Source organism: Arvicola amphibius, chromosome 14 (assembly GCF_903992535.2).
Source record: "Arvicola amphibius chromosome 14, mArvAmp1.2, whole genome shotgun sequence".
NCBI classification, from domain to species: domain Eukaryota; kingdom Metazoa; phylum Chordata; class Mammalia; order Rodentia; family Cricetidae; genus Arvicola; species Arvicola amphibius.
Genome location: NC_052060.1, coordinates 42,764,296 through 42,786,005, shown reverse-complemented (window position 1 = coordinate 42,786,005; position 21,710 = coordinate 42,764,296). Strand labels below are relative to the sequence as shown.

Sequence of the window (21,710 nt, the reverse complement as noted above, 5' to 3'; positions counted from 1 at the left end):
AAAGTCGTGTGCCTCTAGTAAACCTGACCATATACTTCATAAGCCTTTGGAACTAGGAAAAATGTGGAGGAGTTTAGGGCTGCAAGCTAGAGAAGCCCTGGAGTGCTACCCAGGGAGATTAATGAGACTTCCTGGTGGGAGTACAGAGACCATAAAGTTGATAGAAATACAGACAAAAAAGGCCAGGCTGGTGAGGTTTTAAACAGAGGCAAGTGATTGAGCTAGAGGATATTCAACTCATGAAGCATTCTGGCAAAGCAGCTACCCATGTCCTGAAAATGTGGGTGAGCCTGAATTCAAAAGTAATGAACTAAGTTGGTTGGTGAAGGAAATTTCGAGGCAAACATCATGTAGGTTGTTGCCTATTTATTCAGTGTCTTTAGCTGTATTTACAGTAACAGAACAGAAAGGCTTGGGGAAATGACGAGCACAGTTGAAGAGGAGATGTACACTTTGTACTGGAACAATAGAAGTGATGCCTTCGTGGCAAGACACAACAAAGGCTTCCACGTATAAGACTGAAACCCAGTTTTTTAAAACATTCATTTTAACAGAGCTCCTGAAAAGGGGGGTTGAGATCCTGAATAGGATCTCATATCTTTAAATGGGTTCCCTTGAAAGTATCTTCCTAAGGAAATTCAGTCACACATGCACTTAGCAACTACAGCCATGATCTAAGTGGGACAGCATTCATCTTGACCTAAAAGCAAAACTCAGCATTATCTGCCTAGAGCTGATGGTGTGACAGGCAGTAGAAAGCAAGAGTCCGAGTTATACAAGTCTGTACTAAGGTTCCACAAAGGCCCTGAGGTCACACACTGTGGAAGAGAGTTTGAGTACCTCCATAGTAGAACCCCTAAGAAAGCTATGTGTGGCTACACAAAGCTATTTGTGAAATCTAAGTTGGAATGCAGACCCAAGGGTGCTAGAGGAACAAGGAGTGTGGAATGTCTTCCAAAAGAGCCTGCAGCCACTAAGAGGACCCAGGTCACATAAGAGCTGGTGTGTGCTGAAAGCAACTGATCAGTAGGAGTGGGTCTCAGCAGCTCCATGTGAAGCTGTGAGGTTTGAGGTTTGCCCTCCTGGGTTTCAGTATCGCTTTGCTCACGACTTCCCTACTGTCCTCCCTCTCTTCCCTTTAGGAATCAAGCACCATTGTCTGTTGGAGGTATCCAACTTGTTCTTTGACATTTACAAAGGCTCACATCTGTGACTTTGCCTTGAGTCTCAGAAGAGACATTGTAATTGTGAACGGTATCCATCCATACTGGTGTAGCTTTTGAATTTGGATTGATTGCAATTTGTGTTCATCAATAGCTACCAGCCAGTAGGGAATTAGGGCCAAATGTTACCGTGCGGATATAGAATGTTTCCCCGCAGGTCCCTAATTGATTGGGCTGTTCGAGGAAACTGTAGAAACTTGAAAAGCTTGTAAAACTTGGCTGATGGAGGTAGGGAAGTTGGTATATAGCCTTTGATGATTGGACACAACCCTACTTCCAGACTAAGCTTTCTCTACTTCCCAGTTTTCTGAATTTATTGTAATAAATCATGACATACGTGTGTCCTCATGGCCTTGAGCCATGCTTCAACCACCATGCCTTTCCTCCCATGATAGACCATACCTCCTCAACCTTGAGCAGAAAATAAACCTTGTGTCTTGCCATTTGTTTCTATCTGTTAGTCATTAAAAGGTAGCTAACATAAGGATGGATCATGGGACCTTTGAAAGTCTTGTTTGTTGTCCCTTTGCCTTGCCTTTATGTCTCTCAGGAAATAAATGTAAAACTCCAGAAGAGGTCTTAGTACACTTAGGAGCCCAATAGTTCTTAAAGATTTAAACAAAACTGATTACTCCCATCTAGACTCCCACACATAACTCAAAGTTTTATAAATAATAAAGAGAGGAGGTGGGTGTCTTGAGTTCTTTCAGAGAAAAAAATTCCTAAGTATTTCTTATTATAAATTATTCAAATATCATGGTTAAAATTCAGTTCTGTTAGCATTGAAGGTGAGATCTGGAAATGTCAGGATTTCTCCTTTCACAGGAGAAAAAAGCTTAGTCTGGAAGGTGCCTGGGGAGCACCTGTTCTTAGCAGTTGGCTATCTGTCTGTCAGTTGGCCATCTGTCTATCCCACAGAAGGTAGTTTAAGAAGATCTGAGGGTTTCCCTTGAACCTAGAAGGACTGATTTACGTTCCATGGTGTATACAAAGAAAGAGTTTCCATGCTGGGATAAAAAGCTAGAGAGAATGGCAGAAGGAAAGACGTTTTACAATGAACCTTATGATAATAAGCCATTGCATTATTTTATACACTTGGTCATATACAACTTTTGCTTCACAAGTCAATTTTTATTAAAGCAAAGTTTTTAAAGGCATCTCTGAAGTCTCAGATACTAAAAAAATGTCATATGTTATTTGATTTTTTTTTCGTTTTGATTGTTGGATCCAACTTGTTTGTAGCATTTTAAATTAATCACAGTAGGATATTACTTTACTTTTAGACATCAAGAATTTACCAGAATAGAACAAAATATTGTGCTACTTCTAAAAGTAAAAGAACATCAGATCTTAAGAAGTTTTCGTTTTGTTTTTTTCAAAATCTGATGACTGTAACCTCCAGGAAAATCAGTTTTCAGCGTGATCAAAAAATAATTAGGATCGTCATAAACATCCTGGGTACTTAGAGGGCGTTTATGTTAGTAAGAATTTTCTTCAGTGTAACAAAATGTCTGAGCAACCAAGCTGGGAGGCAGATTTATCCGGTCCATGGTTTCAGAGGTCTCCCTCCTTCATGTAGTAATGATTGGGAGAGCAGAGCAGTTCATATCATGGCTGCCAGGAAGTAGAGAGAATGCCCTGCTCCTTCCAGATTTCCTGTACTTTGTAAAATTGAAATCCCACCCCTAAAACAGCACCCACACCTGAGGAGCAAGCACGCAATGTGTGATCCTGTGAGGAACGTTTCACATTCAAACCATCCAGCCATTCTTCTTGAAGCTGTTTTGGCATTATGGCAAAGGACTGCATCTTACCATTCTCAGAGCATCCTTCAGCCGTCCTGGGATCTCATCAGGTCATAGAAAAACAGTAGATGCTTCTCCAATGATGATGTCTGTGGAGGATAAAGAGGGGTGGGTTGTGAAATGTTCACAAGTTAAGATTTTCTAGGGGACCCAGAAGGCTCCCTAAGAAAGGGTTAAATAATGTATTTCTTCTACGTGTACTGGAAGGGAAGAGAACACAGAAGAGCCAACTATTTCCCCCATGGAAAGCAAAAGCATTCCAGAATCTCTAAGTTGAAGATTGCCAAAGGGTTGCCAGGAAGTTACATTATTGCTGAGCCAAGGAAGTTTCCTGAGGAACAGAAAAAAAAAAAAAAAAAAAAAAAAAAAAAAAAAAAAAAAAAAAAAAAACCAGAATTAATTGGCACCATTTCTGTGGGAACTCAAAGGAATTCCTGGACTCAGATTTTACATCTTGAGAAAATATGAAGGGAAAGTGCTAAGGACTGGGGAGTCGCAGGTAAAAGTTTTCATCAAAATGCAGTTCTAAAGTCAATTTTCCCAATTTGGTTTCAAAATCAAAAAAATGCCAAAGAATGATGCCACAGATAGAAAGTGCTTCCGGTCCACTCCATTTCTTCCCTGAGCCCCGGGAGCAGCCAAAGGCGTGTTCATAGTGGCCACAAAACCAGAGGACTGGGTCTTGTTGGCATATTTAGAGCCTGCAGAGGTTCTGAAGTCAGAGTTATGCTAACCACACTCACCAAGGACCGATTCATTTGTGAAGTTCTCACTAGAGGAGCGTTTCTGCAACCCTTGGGTGTAAGCCAAACAACAAGCATTCCTATTAAATAAGCTTGTAGGTATCAGGCAAATGGACTATGATCGAGAGGCTACTACTTCAAAGACATGGACACAAGGTTAAATAATATTCTCAGCTTGCAGATTGTCTATGTTTCCTAGGCTTGTTTCTGTTGCATTTTTCTTTCCATGCCAAGACCAACTCCATTTTCTGTCTCCACTACTGTTTTACTGCAAGTAAGAACACAGCAACCAATAAGCTGAAGCGTTAAAAAAGAGCCTCCCTGATCATGACTCTCACCATAATCTGTGTGCCTCACAGTTAATTTACAGGGGCAGGTTGGTAAGCGTATGCCCGTCCTAATCAAATGTTTAGGGCAGACCCCCCCCACACACACACAGAGAGATTTAGATGAGCACGAGAACTTCCAATTTTTGGTTGCCTAAACCTTATTCATATCCGGTATATAAATATAAAATTACATATATATTTGCCACATACAACTTTCACATTGTAATTCTTTCCACGTAGATTTTTTTATGTTTGATATACATTTCTTTAAAGTCATAATTCAATCTGAAAGAGTCTTCATGATAATGAGAATTATTTTGGTGTATTTAGTAATCAATCACTAAGACATTGCTTAGTGACTTTGTGCTTGCCTTCTATGGGTTTATAGCTTTAGAACCCCTGGCATGGTCTCAGCCAAACTACAGCATCGTTGCAGGCCTGACTTTTGGTGGGGTTTGAATGCCCATGGAAAAGATTCAGTCAGGGCACATATTTTTATGTGTTCTCAGAGTACACAGTGCTGGGCACTTTGATTAATGTTAAATAATAAAGTTGTCTTTAAGCAGGAGACCCAGGGAAGCATGGAAGGGCTTACTCTTATGTGGGGAAAAGAGACTTTTGAGCCCTGTGGTGTTTCCATCACGCTGTTCTTGCCAGTTCTAGATATATTAAATAGGAAGTGGGGAAACTGTCAACATGTGGTCGTTTGTACTCCATAAAAGAATAATGGCTTCAGCTGCCTTTTCCAGTATAACTTATATTTTCATTTGTCATATTGCTCACAAAAGGGCAATTTTTTCATTGTTATAGTTACACCTGAAAATTTTTTGTTCAGTTTGAGTTTTTGCCTAGAATGGACTGTGCTGGCAGTGTGCATTGCAAAACCCGAGAAATACAGAATAGAAAACCGAAATATATACCCATCACAGCAAAGGGGACTGACCCCCAAAACCACCAATGTTTAATAGGGGACATACTGGACAAGGTTTGTTCCCAATAAGGACGAGAAGAGAGCATGGAAACAAAGACCTGGCTTGTGCGTGAGAGATATTCTTATTTTAAGGAAGAATAAAAGACGTGGACAGTGACTTAGTTGGTATGACAGGAACGACATTCAGATAGACTGGACTGTCCATGAGCTGGGAAACACTAACAAAACTATCTAGTCTTAAACACACCACAGCAAATCTTCAAACTACGGGAATGAAGAACAGCCCCAGAGTATTTGAGAAATATTCATCATACATTTTATAGTGCGTTATAAAGCAAACACAAAGGTGGCAGTTCATCTTATCAGGTCGATCTGATCTAGACAGTCCCTCATTGAGACTCCACCCAGGTGACTGTAGGTTGCATCAAGGTGACAATTAAGATTGTCACATGTACTATATGAATGTATGTGTGTGTGTGTGTGTTTAGTTTCTAAAGAAAACTCACAAAAGCCTATGGCAAATATAATTGAGAAATCAGAGAGAAAGAAAGGAATGGGAAAGAGAAAGGATGAAAACAGCCATTTCTCTGTTTATAATAACTGGAAACATTCAGGGATATTAAAGAAAAAAATTACTTAAAGCTAAGTTATAAAAAATAGTTCAGACTTTCTGGACAAGATATAGATAAATATCTGAAAATGATGAATATGGGTTCTTGAATTCTCAATATTTTAAATGAATATGTTCCTAAAATACCTAGCATTTTCTGGAAAGAAGAATGCTGGTAGTGAATAGATTTATGTTGTTCTTATATTTTTGGTTGTGAGCCTAGTCTTTAACGGCTGAGCCATCTCTCCAGCCCGGTTTATGTTGTTCTTAAACTCAGCAGGAAACTAGAAACTTATTTTCATACATTTTGAGAAGGTATTATTTAGTTTTTAATAGATTTTAAAAAATAAATGTCAAATAATAACAGTATATATATTTCATCAACCAAGTTTATTGTGTGTTTCTTAGTGAAATAACTAATATATTGATATTTCTACATGGAATGGTTCTTATAAACAAATTCTCTTTTACTTGGATTTTAAATAATTATAAAAATTGTATTCATAAGCTTATACAAGATAGAAAAAGATTAGAATACAACTTAATACTTAAAAAGCATCCATACAAAATCTGTTTATAAACAAAAGTAGCTTCATGGTCAATATCTTTTACTATGAATTAAGAAATAAAGAAACTAGATATTCTACTACAAAATAGTAAAAGCTATGGATGAAAGCTAATAAAATTATAAAAATTGAAAATGAAAGCTAGATTGTGGATGTCAATTTTAATCTTTAAAAATTTAATGAAATCTCAAATGTGTTTAAGTACTTTTTGGCTTTTCAGAGGATAAACAAGATGCAAGAAATTTCTAAATTCATAGAGATGAATAATTAAGAACAATTAAAAGCCATTTATTAAGGAAAATTAAAGACAGGCCACTTGTCATGTATAATATCAAAGGCTCTTATGCAATGTCTAAGATAACGTATTAGATCTTATTTTGCTATGATAATCACCACCAATGCCAGATATTTTTGGAAGAAAAAAAGCTGTCTTAGTTACCTTTCTTAGCTAAGGCAAACTTTCCATTGCCTGACAAAGGCAGCTTTGGTTCTCACTTTGGGGTTCTCATCATTGTGGGCAGGTCAAGGCAGCAGAAGCTTCAAGCAGTGGTTCACATTGCATCCACAGACAAAAAGAAAGAGACCAGAGAATCCTTGTGTTCAGCTACTCTTTGCTTTTAAAGAAGCCTAGGACCCAAGTTGAGGGAATGGTGTTCTCTACTTTTAGGGTAGATTTTCCAGCTCAATTAACCCCATCAATATCATTTCTCATTGGATCATCAGAGGCAGACATACCCTACAAAGCCCTCACAAGAGAGTCTGGAGATGTGTCTCCCAGGTGTTCCTGGATGTTCTCAAGTTGACAGTCAACACTACAAAAATGACCAAAACTCTCATGGTTGATATTTTGGTGTTTTTTTTAAACTTAATTAAACAATGTAATAATGTCAAAAGTGCCACAGTGAAGGCACTTCCCTGCTGCTGAGAGTAACAGAATCCTTCTAGGAAGTGGGAGTGGCAGAAAGGATCCACAGCTTTAAACATGTTTATACTTAAAAAATGCACATTCATAACACAGGGTTGCTAGTTAAAATACATGCACAGGTAATCTTAAAGGGACTGTATGGTGTGACAGCATCTTGGAACATAAACAACATGTGACTTCACCACCATCTTTAGGCAGCCATGTGGCTCATAGCCATCTTTGTTAGGATTGGAGTAGATGAATATCATGTGACTTTACCACCATCTTGGTTAAAGGTTACCACATAGTGTAGGCTAACCAAGGAGGCAACAGCAGGTTTCCAAGATATTTTGGATTAGGGTAGAATTTTGTATGATATTTCTTGTCCTGGAAACAAATTTTATGAAAGATAGTATTTAAAAAATGCTTGTTTAATAAAGTATTAAAGCTGTAAAAAAAATGCACATTTAAAATCTGTCACAACAAAATAAGTGTGCAGGCAAGGAGACTCATGGACAGCAACTCTGATAACATCTGATTGTACCAACACTGGAGAAACAGCATCCAAGAGCAGAGTGGACAGAAACATCATTGACTACATAGGCTCTGGGATTCAATGAAGTCATTCAAAACTGTGTTTCAGGGAACAGCAACATCAGATTCTTAGGCTGTAAGACTGAGAGGAAAGAACAGTGAACAGCTGAGTAATCCTGAATCAAGCAAAAGATAGAGGAAAGAAAACTCAAAATGAAGGAGCATTAAGACGTGCACAGTGTCTGTTTCTGAGGCATCTACTATTGTTTGATAATCATCTCTGTTCTTAGTGTTGTGGTATCCTTTAAGTGACAGGAGAAAACTTGACTTAAACAAACAAAATGAAGTGATAAAAAATACATATGCATCCCTCAAGTTAAGAAGATGTGGATGTTTTTTGTTTAGAGTTTATAAATAAATCTACAGTCCAAGTATCTCTCAGCTTATCATGTGGAGCTTGGTTTAGGTGCCTACCAGTTCTCAAGCTCATTAACAAAAAGCAGCCATGTAATCTGGCCATTGGCTAAGCCATTATTACCAGGGGGTTCTTTGCAATGTTACAAATGAATATGCTGTGAAAATGTAGTATGCACCATGTTTTAATCTTTTTACCATGAGAAAAGAAGAAAGGCCTGTGGAGATCACTCAGTAGGAAACATGCTTGTGGTACACTCATGGATCTGAGTTTGGATGCCTAGCACCGTGTAAAAAGCTGGGTAGAGAAGCTTATCTGTGATGGCAATGCTAGGCGCACAGAGACAGGCAGATCCCTGGAGCTTGCTGACCAGGCAGTCTAATCCAAAATGGAAAATTGTGGATTAGACTCAGTGAGAGACACTGCTTCAAAAATTAAGGTGGAGAAGCAATTGAGGAAGAGACTTGACCTTGACTTCTTACTTCCATGCATATATGGATAGGTGTATGTACATACATGCATATGTGTACCCAGTAAACACACACACATAAGAAAGAAAGGAAAAGAGAGAAGGAGATAAAGATGGGGGGGGAAGATAGTTGGGAAAGGGGAAGGGGGAAATGGAACAGGAGAGGAAAACAATAGGTAAAAATGGACCAGAATGGTTTTTACAATGTGGGGTAACTGCTGTGCATACCCCTCAAGGACCAGGATAGTATGTGCTCCATTGGGAAAGCCTATTGGCAAAGGACAGTATTTTCCTCACTATACAATCAATATAATATCATTACAGAAAACTGTATATTGAAAGAAAATACTCTCTTCCCAATAATCATCTTTGAACATGTATGAATTTTTCCTTTAATACTTTTCTTCTGTGTGTATGTTTTTATCATGTATGTCCTTGACATTAAAGAATAAGCCCTTGCATGAAGCTGTCATAATTTTTAGTATGTTCTTTATAATGACATGATATTTATCAAATATATATTTCATATTCAATATTGGTCTTGTTATCTAACAACAAGACCTATTAAAGTCCTTTCTTTTTCGAAGTTTTAGTAAGAAGCATTCTAGTCAGTCACTCCCTACCAGGAATTCAGTGCAACACTTTCTGACCTGTTCTACAGATTAAAAAGATTGAGTGTAATAGGTTACTTATTGTTTTTGTAGATATTATTCAAATCAAATGAAAAAATACTAAAAAGAAAAATTAAAGGGAACCAAGCCATTCATCTGTCTGAGGCTTTTACAGTGACTGACCAACAACAGTTTCAAGCATGCAGCTAGCAGCATGACAAAAGCTTTTTGATGAAAGTTATGTAAAGGTCATACTAAGTCTTCTAAAAGTAAACAGAAACAGAAAAATTGGATAGAAGAAACACCTGCCCTTAAACCTGCATTAAATGCTAACCTTGATGCCATAAAAGAGCCTATCAGCATTGCCAAGGTTTGCGGGTCCTACGTTTAGAATAATGAGCCTGCCTTGAACGAGAAGGTAGTAAAGTTTCCAGATCGTTTTTCTTTGGAGCTTGTCATGCTTAATAATAATTGATCAAGCCAGGTGCTTTATTATATTTCATATGAGAGGGAAAAGCAGGTTTGTTGAAAATTAGTTTGTCCACAAGCTTTTTTTTGTCTCACTTTTAGAACTTGAAATTGGAGATTTTTTTGATCTTTTTGTTTTATTTATGGGATTGCAAAGGACCAAAACATATTTCTTTCTGCACTGAGGTCATCTTATTTACAATTTAAAAGTTAAGAATTTGAAATGAGATGGGGCCATTGAAATAAATATTGTTAAAAAGATTCCGTTCCTTATTAAATTGTATGTGTAGGAGTGAGGGAGTCACAGTATATGTGTGGTCACAGAACAACTTTGTGTAGTCCTTTCTGTTCTACCTTACATGGGTCTCAAGGGTCAGATTCGTGTTTCTAGACTTGCTGGTAGGTACTGTTACCTAACAAGCCATCTCAACACCCCCAGATGAAGTATTTTAGTTCAGTGAAATCTGTATGTGGAGCAAGATTGCAATTGACACTTTCTTAGGAATAGTTAACTGGAGATACGTTCTGCAAACACGGAAAATGTAGCTGCAGGGGTTGAGATAAAAATGGATTCTGGGTTGGGCTAAAGGATGGCAGAAGTATGGTGATGGCTGAATGGTATAGCTTTTAATAACAATGCTGTACTCCTGCTCTGGCAGGATGGCACGTAGATGCCACAGGCCCCTGCATCTCAGGAGCTGAATTTCTGTGGAAGCCTATACATATAGCGAGGGGTAGAAAAAGCAAGATCTCACCAGCTCTTTGTGCTTCTTGCTGCTCAACCAGCTAGCCGGCTGACTGGCTTGCACTCTCCATTTCTCCAGGGATTCCGTGTTCTGTCATCCCTGCAGGAAGATTTAGAGTGTAGAATCTGTTGACATCTTGTTAGTTCCGGGGCAATAAACTTCTGAAAAGGGAAGGAAGTCCCTCCAGGAAACCAGAATGACTGGCCATGGAGATGATTTAGATGCAAGGAAACCATACAGCAGACTCCTAGTTCCTAGTCCTGGACTCGCAGGGAGAGACTCTCCCAAGTCTGAAATGGGCGTTAGAAGTCAGACCACACAGTCTAGGCCTGAGCACCCTTCAGGTAATTTAAGCTCTAGGACTACCTAGAGCTTAAAATGTCTTTCTTCCAGGAAAAAAAAAAATCATTTTCAATTCCATCAGTTGATCCCACTGCTAAACAGGAGCACCACTCCCCCCGTCTCCCAAATCTTTGATACTATGTTTGATGGTCCAGTTTCTTCCTTTTTTGAAGGATTCCCAAGGATTAGTGCCCCTTGCCCCAGGGCTAGGTAACCAAATACTAGCTGAACAGGATGGTTTTCCACCCTTCTGTCCTTCTGCACTGGGCATATTGAGAAGTGACAGCCGGTTAAGAATGTGCTTCTCCTGAGACATTGCAATGAGTATGCTGGACTTGACGGCAGTACATAAAAGAGAAGTTGCAATCTCACATGAGTCCCGAGACCAGCCAGGTGGCACAAATGGGTTGCCACTTGGTAACAGGGATTGAGGAGGTCTGCAAAGACCATAGCCTCCCCAAGAGACGTGTGGGTCTATTTATGTCTTTGGATACCACAGTGGGTAAATAAATTTCCCTGTATCCCACCAGTAGGCTCCCCACTCCAGCCTCCAGTGTCCCATTGGCACCCACACAGAACATGGGGGCCTCTAATCTGTGCTACACAAAGAATACATGGTAACTTCCAAAATAATTTTCTTTCGAAAAAGAAAATTACAAAGAGAGTATGTGTTTACTTCCATCTTCCAGGGATAAGGTTTTAAATGACCCTAAGTCTTTTATGACATTTACATCTTTTGCTGAGATCTCTTTGCAAAATTAGAGATAGAAACATTTTCTCAAAAAGTGTTTAATATTGACATTTATATGTGGCAGGCCCTAGATTAAGTCATTTGTCCACCTATCTTCTTATTACAATTGACTGTATTGTTACTTTCAGAAATTTGTGGGAGACTGTAGGAGAAAAGATACTTGTGTATAGTGTGTTATCACCAAGGCAGGGAAGTTATTTCTCCATGGATACTTAAAATAATTAGATAATTCTGGAACAATGTGTGTATACATTGTGTACTGTCAGATCGGGAATTAATGTTTGTTTCTGCTTCATTATTATTGCTTTGCGTGTAGAAGCTCCTGCCTCCTCTCCTTCAGCGGCTCATAAAGTGCACAATAGGTTATTGTATGCTGTATTCACCCCCTCGCTGTTCTGTAGAACACAGGATGTGTTACTTCTCTCTAGCTGTGTGCCCCTTGCTCAACCTCCACGTGTCCCTCCTCTCCTCTACTTCCCGCAGGTAGCACTGTGAATTATATCTTTCACCTGATATTTGTAGCAGTCTCCAATGGGAGGAAACTTGCAGGTCTTTTTCATGCTGTGTCTTAGTTTATTTAACATGGTGTCCTCCAGTTCCATTTGTACTTTGGGGTCTGCTTTCATATTAATTTTAGGAGTTTCCTCTAAACATGTGAAAGATGTCCTTGTATTCTGATAACTGTATTGAACCTGAAAATTTTTCTGATTTGTATGTGTATTTTATAGCATTCTTCTAATCCATGAACAACATGGACTTCACAAGCTGTAGTTTTTTATCTGTAATTTATATTGGACATTTCGCAGTTTCCATTTGCATCGGTCTTTTAGCTTTTATTTCCCCACACACTTTGTAGCTATTGTCATATAATTTGTCTCCTGAAAGGCAAGAGCTTGTAGTCTGTAGTCACCTATGTCCTACTGGGTCCCTTGGGTCTATGAGGCAACAATCCCCATTGCTCATGTGGTAGGGTATCTTTGAGATACCAGAAATGGGAATATGCACAGGTCTTTGATCCCTAGTATAATTCAGGCAATCGCTGCCTTCACAGGATGACATCATGCCACAGAAGGGTGGGCTCTAGAGGTCAGTGATGATAAAGGAGTTCTTCCTCCAATGAAAAGCCACTGTACAGGCTCTAGGTTACTTCCCTAAATGATCTTCGTGCTGATGAACAGTGAAACTTTCCAGATGCTAAGATTGGCAGTGTCTGTGCTAATGAGCTTTGCTGAGACTCTCCCAAACTTTCATCTGAAGAGCGTTTCCCTTCCTCACTGGGCAGGTGGGGTTACAGGTGTTGGCTCCTCCTGCTCTCGTTCCATTTTGCTGTCTCCGGTTTCCAAAGCTCCCATTTTCTGCCAGGATGAATTTCATGGCTCTCTGGCAGTTGCTTACCTCAAGTGCAGCTGCCATCTTTTGCAATTGTTCCCTTTGGGAAGAGGAGGCAGACCCTGTGCTCCTCTAGGTACTGTCAAATCCCCATCCACATGATCTCATTTTACTTCTCATCAAAAATGGGGGAGGTGGTACTTCCTACAAATAGTACATCATTTTTACTTGGCACTAACATTTCACGTGATAAAATGATTCTTTTTCCCTTTAAGTTAGAGGCTATGTGCCACCATCCTTAAAAGGAAATACATTAAAAGACATTTCTGCTGTCACAATGTAGTGCCACAAGCCTGAGATCTCAGTACTTTGGAGGCTGAGGCAGGAGGATCTCAAGTATATGGTCATCTTGGGTTACAAAGTGACAACTTCTCTCAAAAAAAGTGAAACAAAAATTTTATGCTAGCCCATTCTTCAACTCCGAATATATGGTTAAAAGCAAGAAAATCCAATGAGTTCTTCTGTAGAATGACTTTGTTTCAGTGTTTCAAACATTAATTTTCTATTAAAACATTGTCTTCTTGTATCGTAGACAAGGCTCGGATGGACGGTCCAACCTTCTCGGGTACAAAGGGCTATCTGACCACTGGGCAGGAGGAACTGATCCTTGGGCAGGAGGAACTGATACTCCTGCAGGAGAAAGTCAAGAATGGGAAAATGTCTGTGGATGAAGCTCTAGAGAAATTTAAACGTTGGCAGATGGGAAAGAGTGGTCTGGAAATCATGCAACAGGTAATATGATCTTCTGGAACTTTCCTTCCCCTATAGATCCCCCTAGATTCTTTAAATGCTTAGTCTTCACAAGACACAGAGACAGCCATTCTTTTGTTTTTAACTAGACACTAAAAAGATGTTTGCAACAATCAACTATATGCTTGAAGATAATAGCCAAAGTTTCACTGATAAGTTCAATTATGTGAACTCAGTCTTGGAACCCATGCATCAAAACTGCTTATAGTCCCTGCCCTGGGTGCAAAGAACATTTGTTTTATATTCTTGCTGAAATGAAGATGAAGCAGTCTCACAGTAACAGCTGCTCAGCATGCTAAAACAGATAGCATAGACCAGGCTTAAAGGGACAAAAAATAGCTGACAACACATCAAGCATTTCGTCCTAAGTGTGATTAATTTTAACTTCTTTTTCCTTATAAAATATGTCACCTATGCCACCTTGACTCTTCTCAGTAAGAAGTATCTGCTCCATGGTCTACTTATCTCATAGGTTCACACTCCCAAAATATTTTAGGGTTCTACCCTTTCTGCGGAAGGAAGCCTTCTTGCCTCAGAACCCAGTTTTTATGTAGCTGCTTGATTAAACACATTTAATAAGCCAAGTTCGGACAAAAAACAGGGAGCTAATATTAGCTGAATATTCTACCTCTACCAAGAGATCATTTTTTTTTATTTTAAAAGACAATGTAGCTTTTAACAATAGAAAAATGAGTCACTAGGATGAAGTTTCATACAATATGGCATATTGGCCAAAGCAGCGTAGGCGAGAGGACTTTCCAAACACGTCTGAGATCAGAACTTGTCAGAAACCACCCACCTACAAGGGCAGATTCGGTTGCCAGTCGGTGGCAGAAATGGTCCAGGTTTCACAATACTAATCAAAGGCAATTGGTTTTTTTCCAAACAAATGCTAAAGGAAGTGGAGGGTGGAGTTCTGCTCCTGTGCTGTGCCAGTGAGCAGAACGACAGCACTGTGTCCCCATCCTTACCAATGCCATTACCTTCGCGGTCATTCTAGTCCGAAAATGGAGCAACATGTGTTCAGTTTCAAGCCCATGCAACTCACTCTGCTCCCAGGAACTACATACACTTTATTTTTTAAGGGATTGAGAAGGATAAAGATTTCAATGCAGTTTTAGTGTGCTCCAGCTTCTTCGAAATGCCTTGTTTTGTTTGTATGTTTATATCCATGAGGAAGGATTTAAGACATCCATACCTGTGTTCACCACTCCCTGATATTTCATATGCTTTTCTATATTCCTCTCCTGGCTACAAACATATTCATTTGTATCCTGGAAATGAATTTGCCAGCAGTTATTGGGACATGGTATGCCTGGTGGAGGATTGTTCTGAGGAAAAGGGCTCATTTTCATGTATATAGCCAGAGTTGGAAGAGCAGGTAAGAATCACATCGCATCGACTCCCCAGCCCTGAAGATGAGGCAGTGCCAAAGCTAAAGGCCTTGCCTTTCACCTTCCTCCTTGGCATGCCCAAGGCACCTGGCTCCACTCAGAGGGGAACATCTGCAAAGCCATGGAAATAATCCCCAGGAAAGAGGCCTTCCTGAAGGGGGATGAAGCGCTCTTAGGTTGTCTTCTCAAGAAATTTATGAAGCTCTAATGTGCTTTTATTTTCTGCAGAATATTTGGAAGAACAATATTCTGAGAAAAGGACTCTGGTTTCATAGTATTTTCCCCTGAGTCCTTAATTTTTTTTTTTATAAATAGAGTACCAGGAAAGAATATGGCACATGGAGGCTGAAAATGGGCTCAGGAGGCATCCGGCCCCAGCATCCTGGTATAACTCCTGGTATAACTCTTCACTCAATGGAGGCACACAGCATGAGGCTAAGCACTGCTTCCCGGCCTGACTTTTAGCTGGGATTAGATGAACTTCTTCGCCACCCCGCTCCTCAGTTTCCATTTCTGTGAATCAGGATGCTACCGTTTTACATCTCTTTCATAAAGAATAAGATTATGGATAAAGTACCAAGGATATTTTAGACTTCTTAAGTATCAGCTTATTACTAAGTAGTGGTTTGGGCACTGGTTATAGTAATAGATGCTTTTATTTTGACCCTTTAATATCTGTGTTATCTGTGTCCTGCATTTTTATTAAGGAAAAGCTACGCCAACTACGAGACAACATTATAGGGAAAAGGCCAGAAGATGAAAATGCCTGTGGTGAGTGACAGTTGCCTGCTACTCAAAAATGAGTGTGATTGGATAGAAAAATGTAGAGATGGCAAATCCAGACAGATTTCAGTTCAAATCCACACATCTTCTCCCTTCCCACTCTCTGGCTAGAGACTCAGTCTCTTTGGTTCCTTCTCTGCCAAGCGGGCTTATTCGCACATCCACCCAAGAGTGCTGTGCTGACGCATATTGACCAACCAATGCTCAACTACTTCCATTTGATGTCAGTTTAACTTATGAATAGGATTGTCTTGTTCCACTGTATTCTCATTGTTCATTTTGTGGGCAATATACAATCGTTGTCCATTATACATCCAAAGAGGTAGGTCATTTCAGTACATACAAGCCTCACAACTGTCCACATGTGAATTGTTTTACATTCTTGTCTCCGGTTGACCATTCCTCACAACCATGTTTCCTGGCAGTGCCGCTTTCCCTTGCTGTTAGGAGCTGCCCTGGGGAAATGACTAGAGTTAAAGGCCAATACCGTTAAGATGGCAGATCGTCTCTAAAGATGAATAATATATATTTCAAAATTGAAAGTAAATTGTATTATTGCTATATGGCCACTCTTTTTCCAAGTCTCTCCTCTCGCGCAGAAAATTAAAAACAACTACTAAGAACAAGCACTTTAAAACCCCCATCTCCCCACTGTAAGTACATATTCCGTACCTTTAGGTTGTACATCATGTGGAGAGTCACTGTGGGAAATTTATTCTCCTTCTGTTATTGTGTTGGTATCTGTTTTCCCACAGAGAATTCTTTAAACTTTCCTATAAATGAGTTATAAACTATAAATATACCTTTTAACATAATTAATATCATGAGCAGAGGACTGATTTACACATAACTGAGATCTACAAACTTGGATTATTATGTGAAAAAATACCATATTAACTACTAATAAAATTACAAATTCTAAAAATAATTTTTAGATATGATAGATAATATTTTTAATTGGAGCATATATTAAATACTAATATGTCTTACAATGGTCATAGTAGATGTCATTCATAATCTAGAAATAAGGAAATAGAATTTGAGAAACTAAGAAAAAAACACACAGATAAGAATCTACCACACATCTTTGTTTGAATTCAAAAATCAACACCAGTGTTTTAACAACAAATCAGTTATTTTTTTCAGTTTCAGTGGAAGGAACAGTAGTGGGCATGCACTCCAATTATAAGATACTAACAGTTATCAAAGAAAACAAGTGATTTTGGCAAGTAGATAGTAAGCTGGTGAAGACCATGGTGTCAGCGTTAAGCAGACTCATGCAGGGAATCTAACCATTGCCCACCTGTCTGCCAAAGAAGCATTTCCTCGCTGTGAGAGAGCTAGGCAAGTCAGTCCCGGGACTGTTTTCCACAAGAGCGTTTCCTGGCTTTGAGAGGGCGAAGCAAGATGGCCCCAGACGGAGAACATGGAGAGCCTAGCTGAGGCAACTGAAGCACACTGCGGTGTGCTCGGAACCGGACAAGAGTGGGCTCAGAATCACACAGGAGGGGCTTAGTCTGTGGCTGAGAGATGAACTGAGTGAGTGTGTGCAAGAAGCATAAGCACTGGAAGGGTACCGGAAGCAGAAAACAGAGGCCAGAGAGAGGTTGAGTGAGCTAGGCAAAGGCCTATGGTGAAAATCTTTGCTCCTGACCTGCCAGAGTGGAACCATCCTAACACATCTTGAAACCTGCAACGCCTGCTGAACTAAGACCCTAACTCAGAGTAACCTCTACTCATGATGTGACTGGCAAGCTCTCAAACCGAACTATAAAATCCCTGGGAGAAACATAGCTTGTACCTCAGGCCTTCTGAAACACTTTGGGGCTGGGGAATACTGAAAAACAGCAATTAAACCTAGAGAAGCTCATGTCAGAAGTTGAACTGTCTACTAAAACAAGATTCTACACAGAACCCCCAGTATACAAGAGTTGTAATGCTCAACATTACAGCCAAAAAGTAATTCAAATTACATAAAACTAAACAGAAATCCCTAGTGACTGAAAAAAAAAAAAGCTCTCAATGGTAAGAAGCTAGCAGTTCCTGTTGACCGTTGTAAAAGAGGCCACTAAACATTAAAGTGTCTCCTATAAGCATACTGAACTCATGCACAAGACAGCTCTAGGGGGATAAATATATCATGAGAAAATTCAAAATTAATTGAAATAGCCAAGTGGAAATTACAGAAACCAACATTAAAATATAAGAAATAGTTTATAGATTATAAAGTCAGCGTATCACATTACTGAGCATGAAGATGGATGAACATGATTTGTCTGATATTAGGGAAAATAGATGACTGACAAGTAGAGAAAAATCTTAAGGATATTCACTAATATCTCGTCAGAATCCACAGAGAGTTAAAAGTTATATGATACGATCTTCAAAGAGCTGAAATTAGAGAAGCACACTTCCAAAGAAAATAGCCTTGAAACTTTTGCTGAAATAAAGATGATTTTACATAAATGGAACCAGAGGATTTCAGAAAAATTGCAAGATCATAAACATTAAAGAATTCCATATAGGTAGAGCCGGGCTGTGGTGGCGCACGCCTTTAATCCCAGCACTCGGGAGGCAGAGGCAGGCGGATCTCTGTGAGTTCGAGACCAGCCTGGTCTACAAGAGCTAGCTCCAGGACAGGCTCTAAAGCTGCAGAGAAACCCTGTCTCGAAAAACCAAAAAGAAAAAAGTAAAAAGAAAAAAAGAATTCCATATAGGTAGAAAGAAATGGTAACAGAAATAAATTCAGATCCACATTGAGGAGATAAAAACACGTGAAATCATATAAATGAGGTATCTATAGGCTGTTATATTTTCTATGTTTTGGTAAACTATGTTAATGGCAACTATTTACAGCAAGATCTGCAGATAAGTTACAGGTTAGAACATGCGAAGGGGAAAGACATTTAAACGACCACCTAGGACAGAGGCTGCACTTCCCAGGGGAAGTGGGTAAAATTTTATACATGATTAAGTGAAATGTGGAGAGAGAATGTGAAGTCTCAATCAGAACACAAGAGAAAGGAGGTAAAATAGGAAGTGTGAAGAGAGGTATACAGAAGAAAACAGGGAGGAGGGTTTTACTATCTCAAAGTACTTTGAGAACCTGAAATTGCATATTTTATATAAATTTAAAAATAAGGGACTAGACAGATGGCTCAAGGAGTACTTGCTGCCCTTGCAGAGGACCTGAAAGCCACCCCCAGGGCTTCCCAGCACCCATAAGGTGGCTCACAACAATCTCTACTAGGGGTTCTGTCTCCCTCTTCTGACCTGTATGAGAATTGCATGCATTGATTACACATGCAGACAAACATAAAATAACAAAAAAGTAAACCTAGGAAATCTATAGAGAAAATTAGTTGCGGTATTAAAAAGCATTTAATTCTAACGAATAAATCAGGAAAATTGCAAAGCTGGTACATACACAAAATAGATAAGCAAAACTGCAAGAAAACGAAATAGTGGTAGGAGAATAGAGTATTATCAATAATTGTGATCAATGTAAATTGATTAAGCACTTAATTTTAAAATAATGTTTTTGTCATAAAAATGATACCTAAATTTAGGCAGTCTGCAAAATATATGTTTTAAATAAAGATAGCTAGAAAACAAAGGTCTACCACCATGCAAAGACACAGTACGAGACGGCTGTAATGGCCATGTTGATACACGACAAAATAATCTAAAGATAAAACCCATGGCAGGAGATAAAGGAAAACTCTAGATAGGAATGAAGTTTAGCAGGATGACATGGCAGCCTAGATACTTCTGTCTTTTATGTTACGTGTGCACCTGTAAGTTTTATCACGGCCAATGAAACAAAACTTCATGGCGGTACACAGAAATGTCCTCACGTGTTGCTCAGTAGTTAACTGAATGTATGATAAAAATCAATAAAAATACAGAGGCCTGAATCACCAGTAATTCAACCAATTTGACATTTCCTGACTACGGCATAAGAACACGGAGCTCACAGACTTGTGTAAGATGTGCTTGGCTGGCTATGAAGATGGAGCATGTGCTAAGTCACAGAAAAGCTTCAATATGGTCCAGAAGAGCAAAGAGATGAGAGGATTCCCCCTAAGTGTTGCAGATTCATTCCACTATAATGTTTCAAAAATAATCAAAAAGGATCACAGAGAATTATTTTGAAATGAAAGCTATTGTAGACAGGATACCAAACTTGTAGTATGAGACAAAATTCAATTAACAGATGAATTAGAATGAAGTTTATGACCATAAAAATAAAAAGAATATACTTATTTCTATGTGACTTTTAAGAAATTGTAAATATTTTATATATTTAGTAAATAAGAATTGAGTAGGGAGCTAGAAGAAGATAAAATATAAACAGAGCTAACTAAACTAGAAGTATCTGAAAGGAGGGAAACTTAATTGAAAAAAATGCCTTCATAAGATCCAGCTGTAAGGCATTTTCTTAATTAGTGACTGATGGGGAAGGGCCCAGCCCATGGTGGATGGTGGCATCTCTGGATTGGTGGTCTTGGGTTATATAAGAAAGCAGGTTGAGCAAGCCATAGGAAGCAAGTCAGTAAGCAGCATGGCTTCTCCATCAACTCCTGCCTCTAGGATCCTGCTGCTTCAGTACTTCCTGTCCTGAATTCCTTCAATGATGCACACCAGCATGGGAGTGTAAGCCAAATAACCCCTTTTCTCCCCAACTTGCTTTTTGGTCATGGTGTTTCATCACAACAATAGAAACACTAATGAAAACAGCCTGTATTTATGCTGCAATACCACCTAAGCAGTAAAACTAAATTCATCTATGTACAATACAAATGAATTCCAGCCAGGGTGCTGAGTGAAAGATACCAGGCACAAAGCAAACCATGCTTAAGATTCGATATAGCTGGTGTCTTAGTTAGGGTTTCTATTGCTTTGACAAGACACCATGACCACAGCAACTCTTATAAAAGAAAGCCGGCTTATAGTTTGATAAGAGTTTTACTCCATTGTCATGGCAGGAAGCATGGTGGTATGCAGGCATGGTGCTGGAGACACAGCTGAGAGTTCTACATCTGAATCTTCGGGCAGCAGAGAGAGAAAATGAGCCACTAGGGCCCGACTTGAGCGTCTGAGACCTCAAAGCCCATCACACTTTTTCCAACAAAGACACACCTTCTCTGACAATGCCACACCTCCACTAATGCTGCTCCCTATGAGTCTATGGGGGCCAATTGATTTAAGCTACCACAGCTGGCTTTCTAGACTAAACTAATACAGTCAATACTAATCTATAGAGGTGTATAGCAGAGCAGCAAAGTCTGTGAGGAGTAACAGTCTGATTAGGTTCTGAGTGTATATCTGTGGTGAGGAAACCTGTTGGAACTGGTAGGCACACAGTTTTTTATAAACCATCAGCTTGTAGATTCCCTTAGAAATGCTTAAACTGTATAATATGCAATAATTTCTGAAAGCCAGATGTCTAAAATGAACGGAGTGTTTCAGGCTAAAAGGATATCAATGCACAGATGCAGGATTCCAGCAGCTGTCAATCAAGTGTCAGACCATAACACACCAGGACAAATCAGGAAAGACAGATGTAATGAGGCTCGCGTTAACACATTATCCAGAGAGAGGATTAGTATTTTCAGTCTCCTCAGAAACAGTCATAGAACAATAAAATGGTCCCTTGGGATAAATATTAAACCAACTTCACAGAATATGGGTTATTTTTGTCTTGTAGATAAACTCACCATTGTGCACCATCCAAGTGGTAAGTGTTAAGAATTAAATTAAGGATTTAAACTATAACGAAGTACATATTAGATTTAAACTATAACGAAGTACACATTAGATGTTTATAATTGATATAACCCCAGCAGTTTTATGTTGGTGTACAACTTTGTAGAGATTGCATGTTTATGTGCAGAACCACCTGGAATCAAATATAATAAAGTGCGGTGCCTCTACAGCAGCAAGG

The 21,710-nt window shown here is 39.2% G+C and overlaps 1 protein-coding gene across 1 annotated transcript in view; it reads left to right on the top strand.

The window, feature by feature from the left end:
* Bank1 (B cell scaffold protein with ankyrin repeats 1) overlaps nucleotides 1-21,710 on the top strand; it is a 224,171-nt gene that overhangs the window by 197,341 nt on the left and 5,120 nt on the right. The window contains 3 exon segments of the mRNA XM_038311587.1: nucleotides 13,369-13,568; nucleotides 15,688-15,751; nucleotides 21,474-21,503. Coding sequence (XP_038167515.1) covers nucleotides 13,369-13,568; nucleotides 15,688-15,751; nucleotides 21,474-21,503 — 294 coding nt within the window.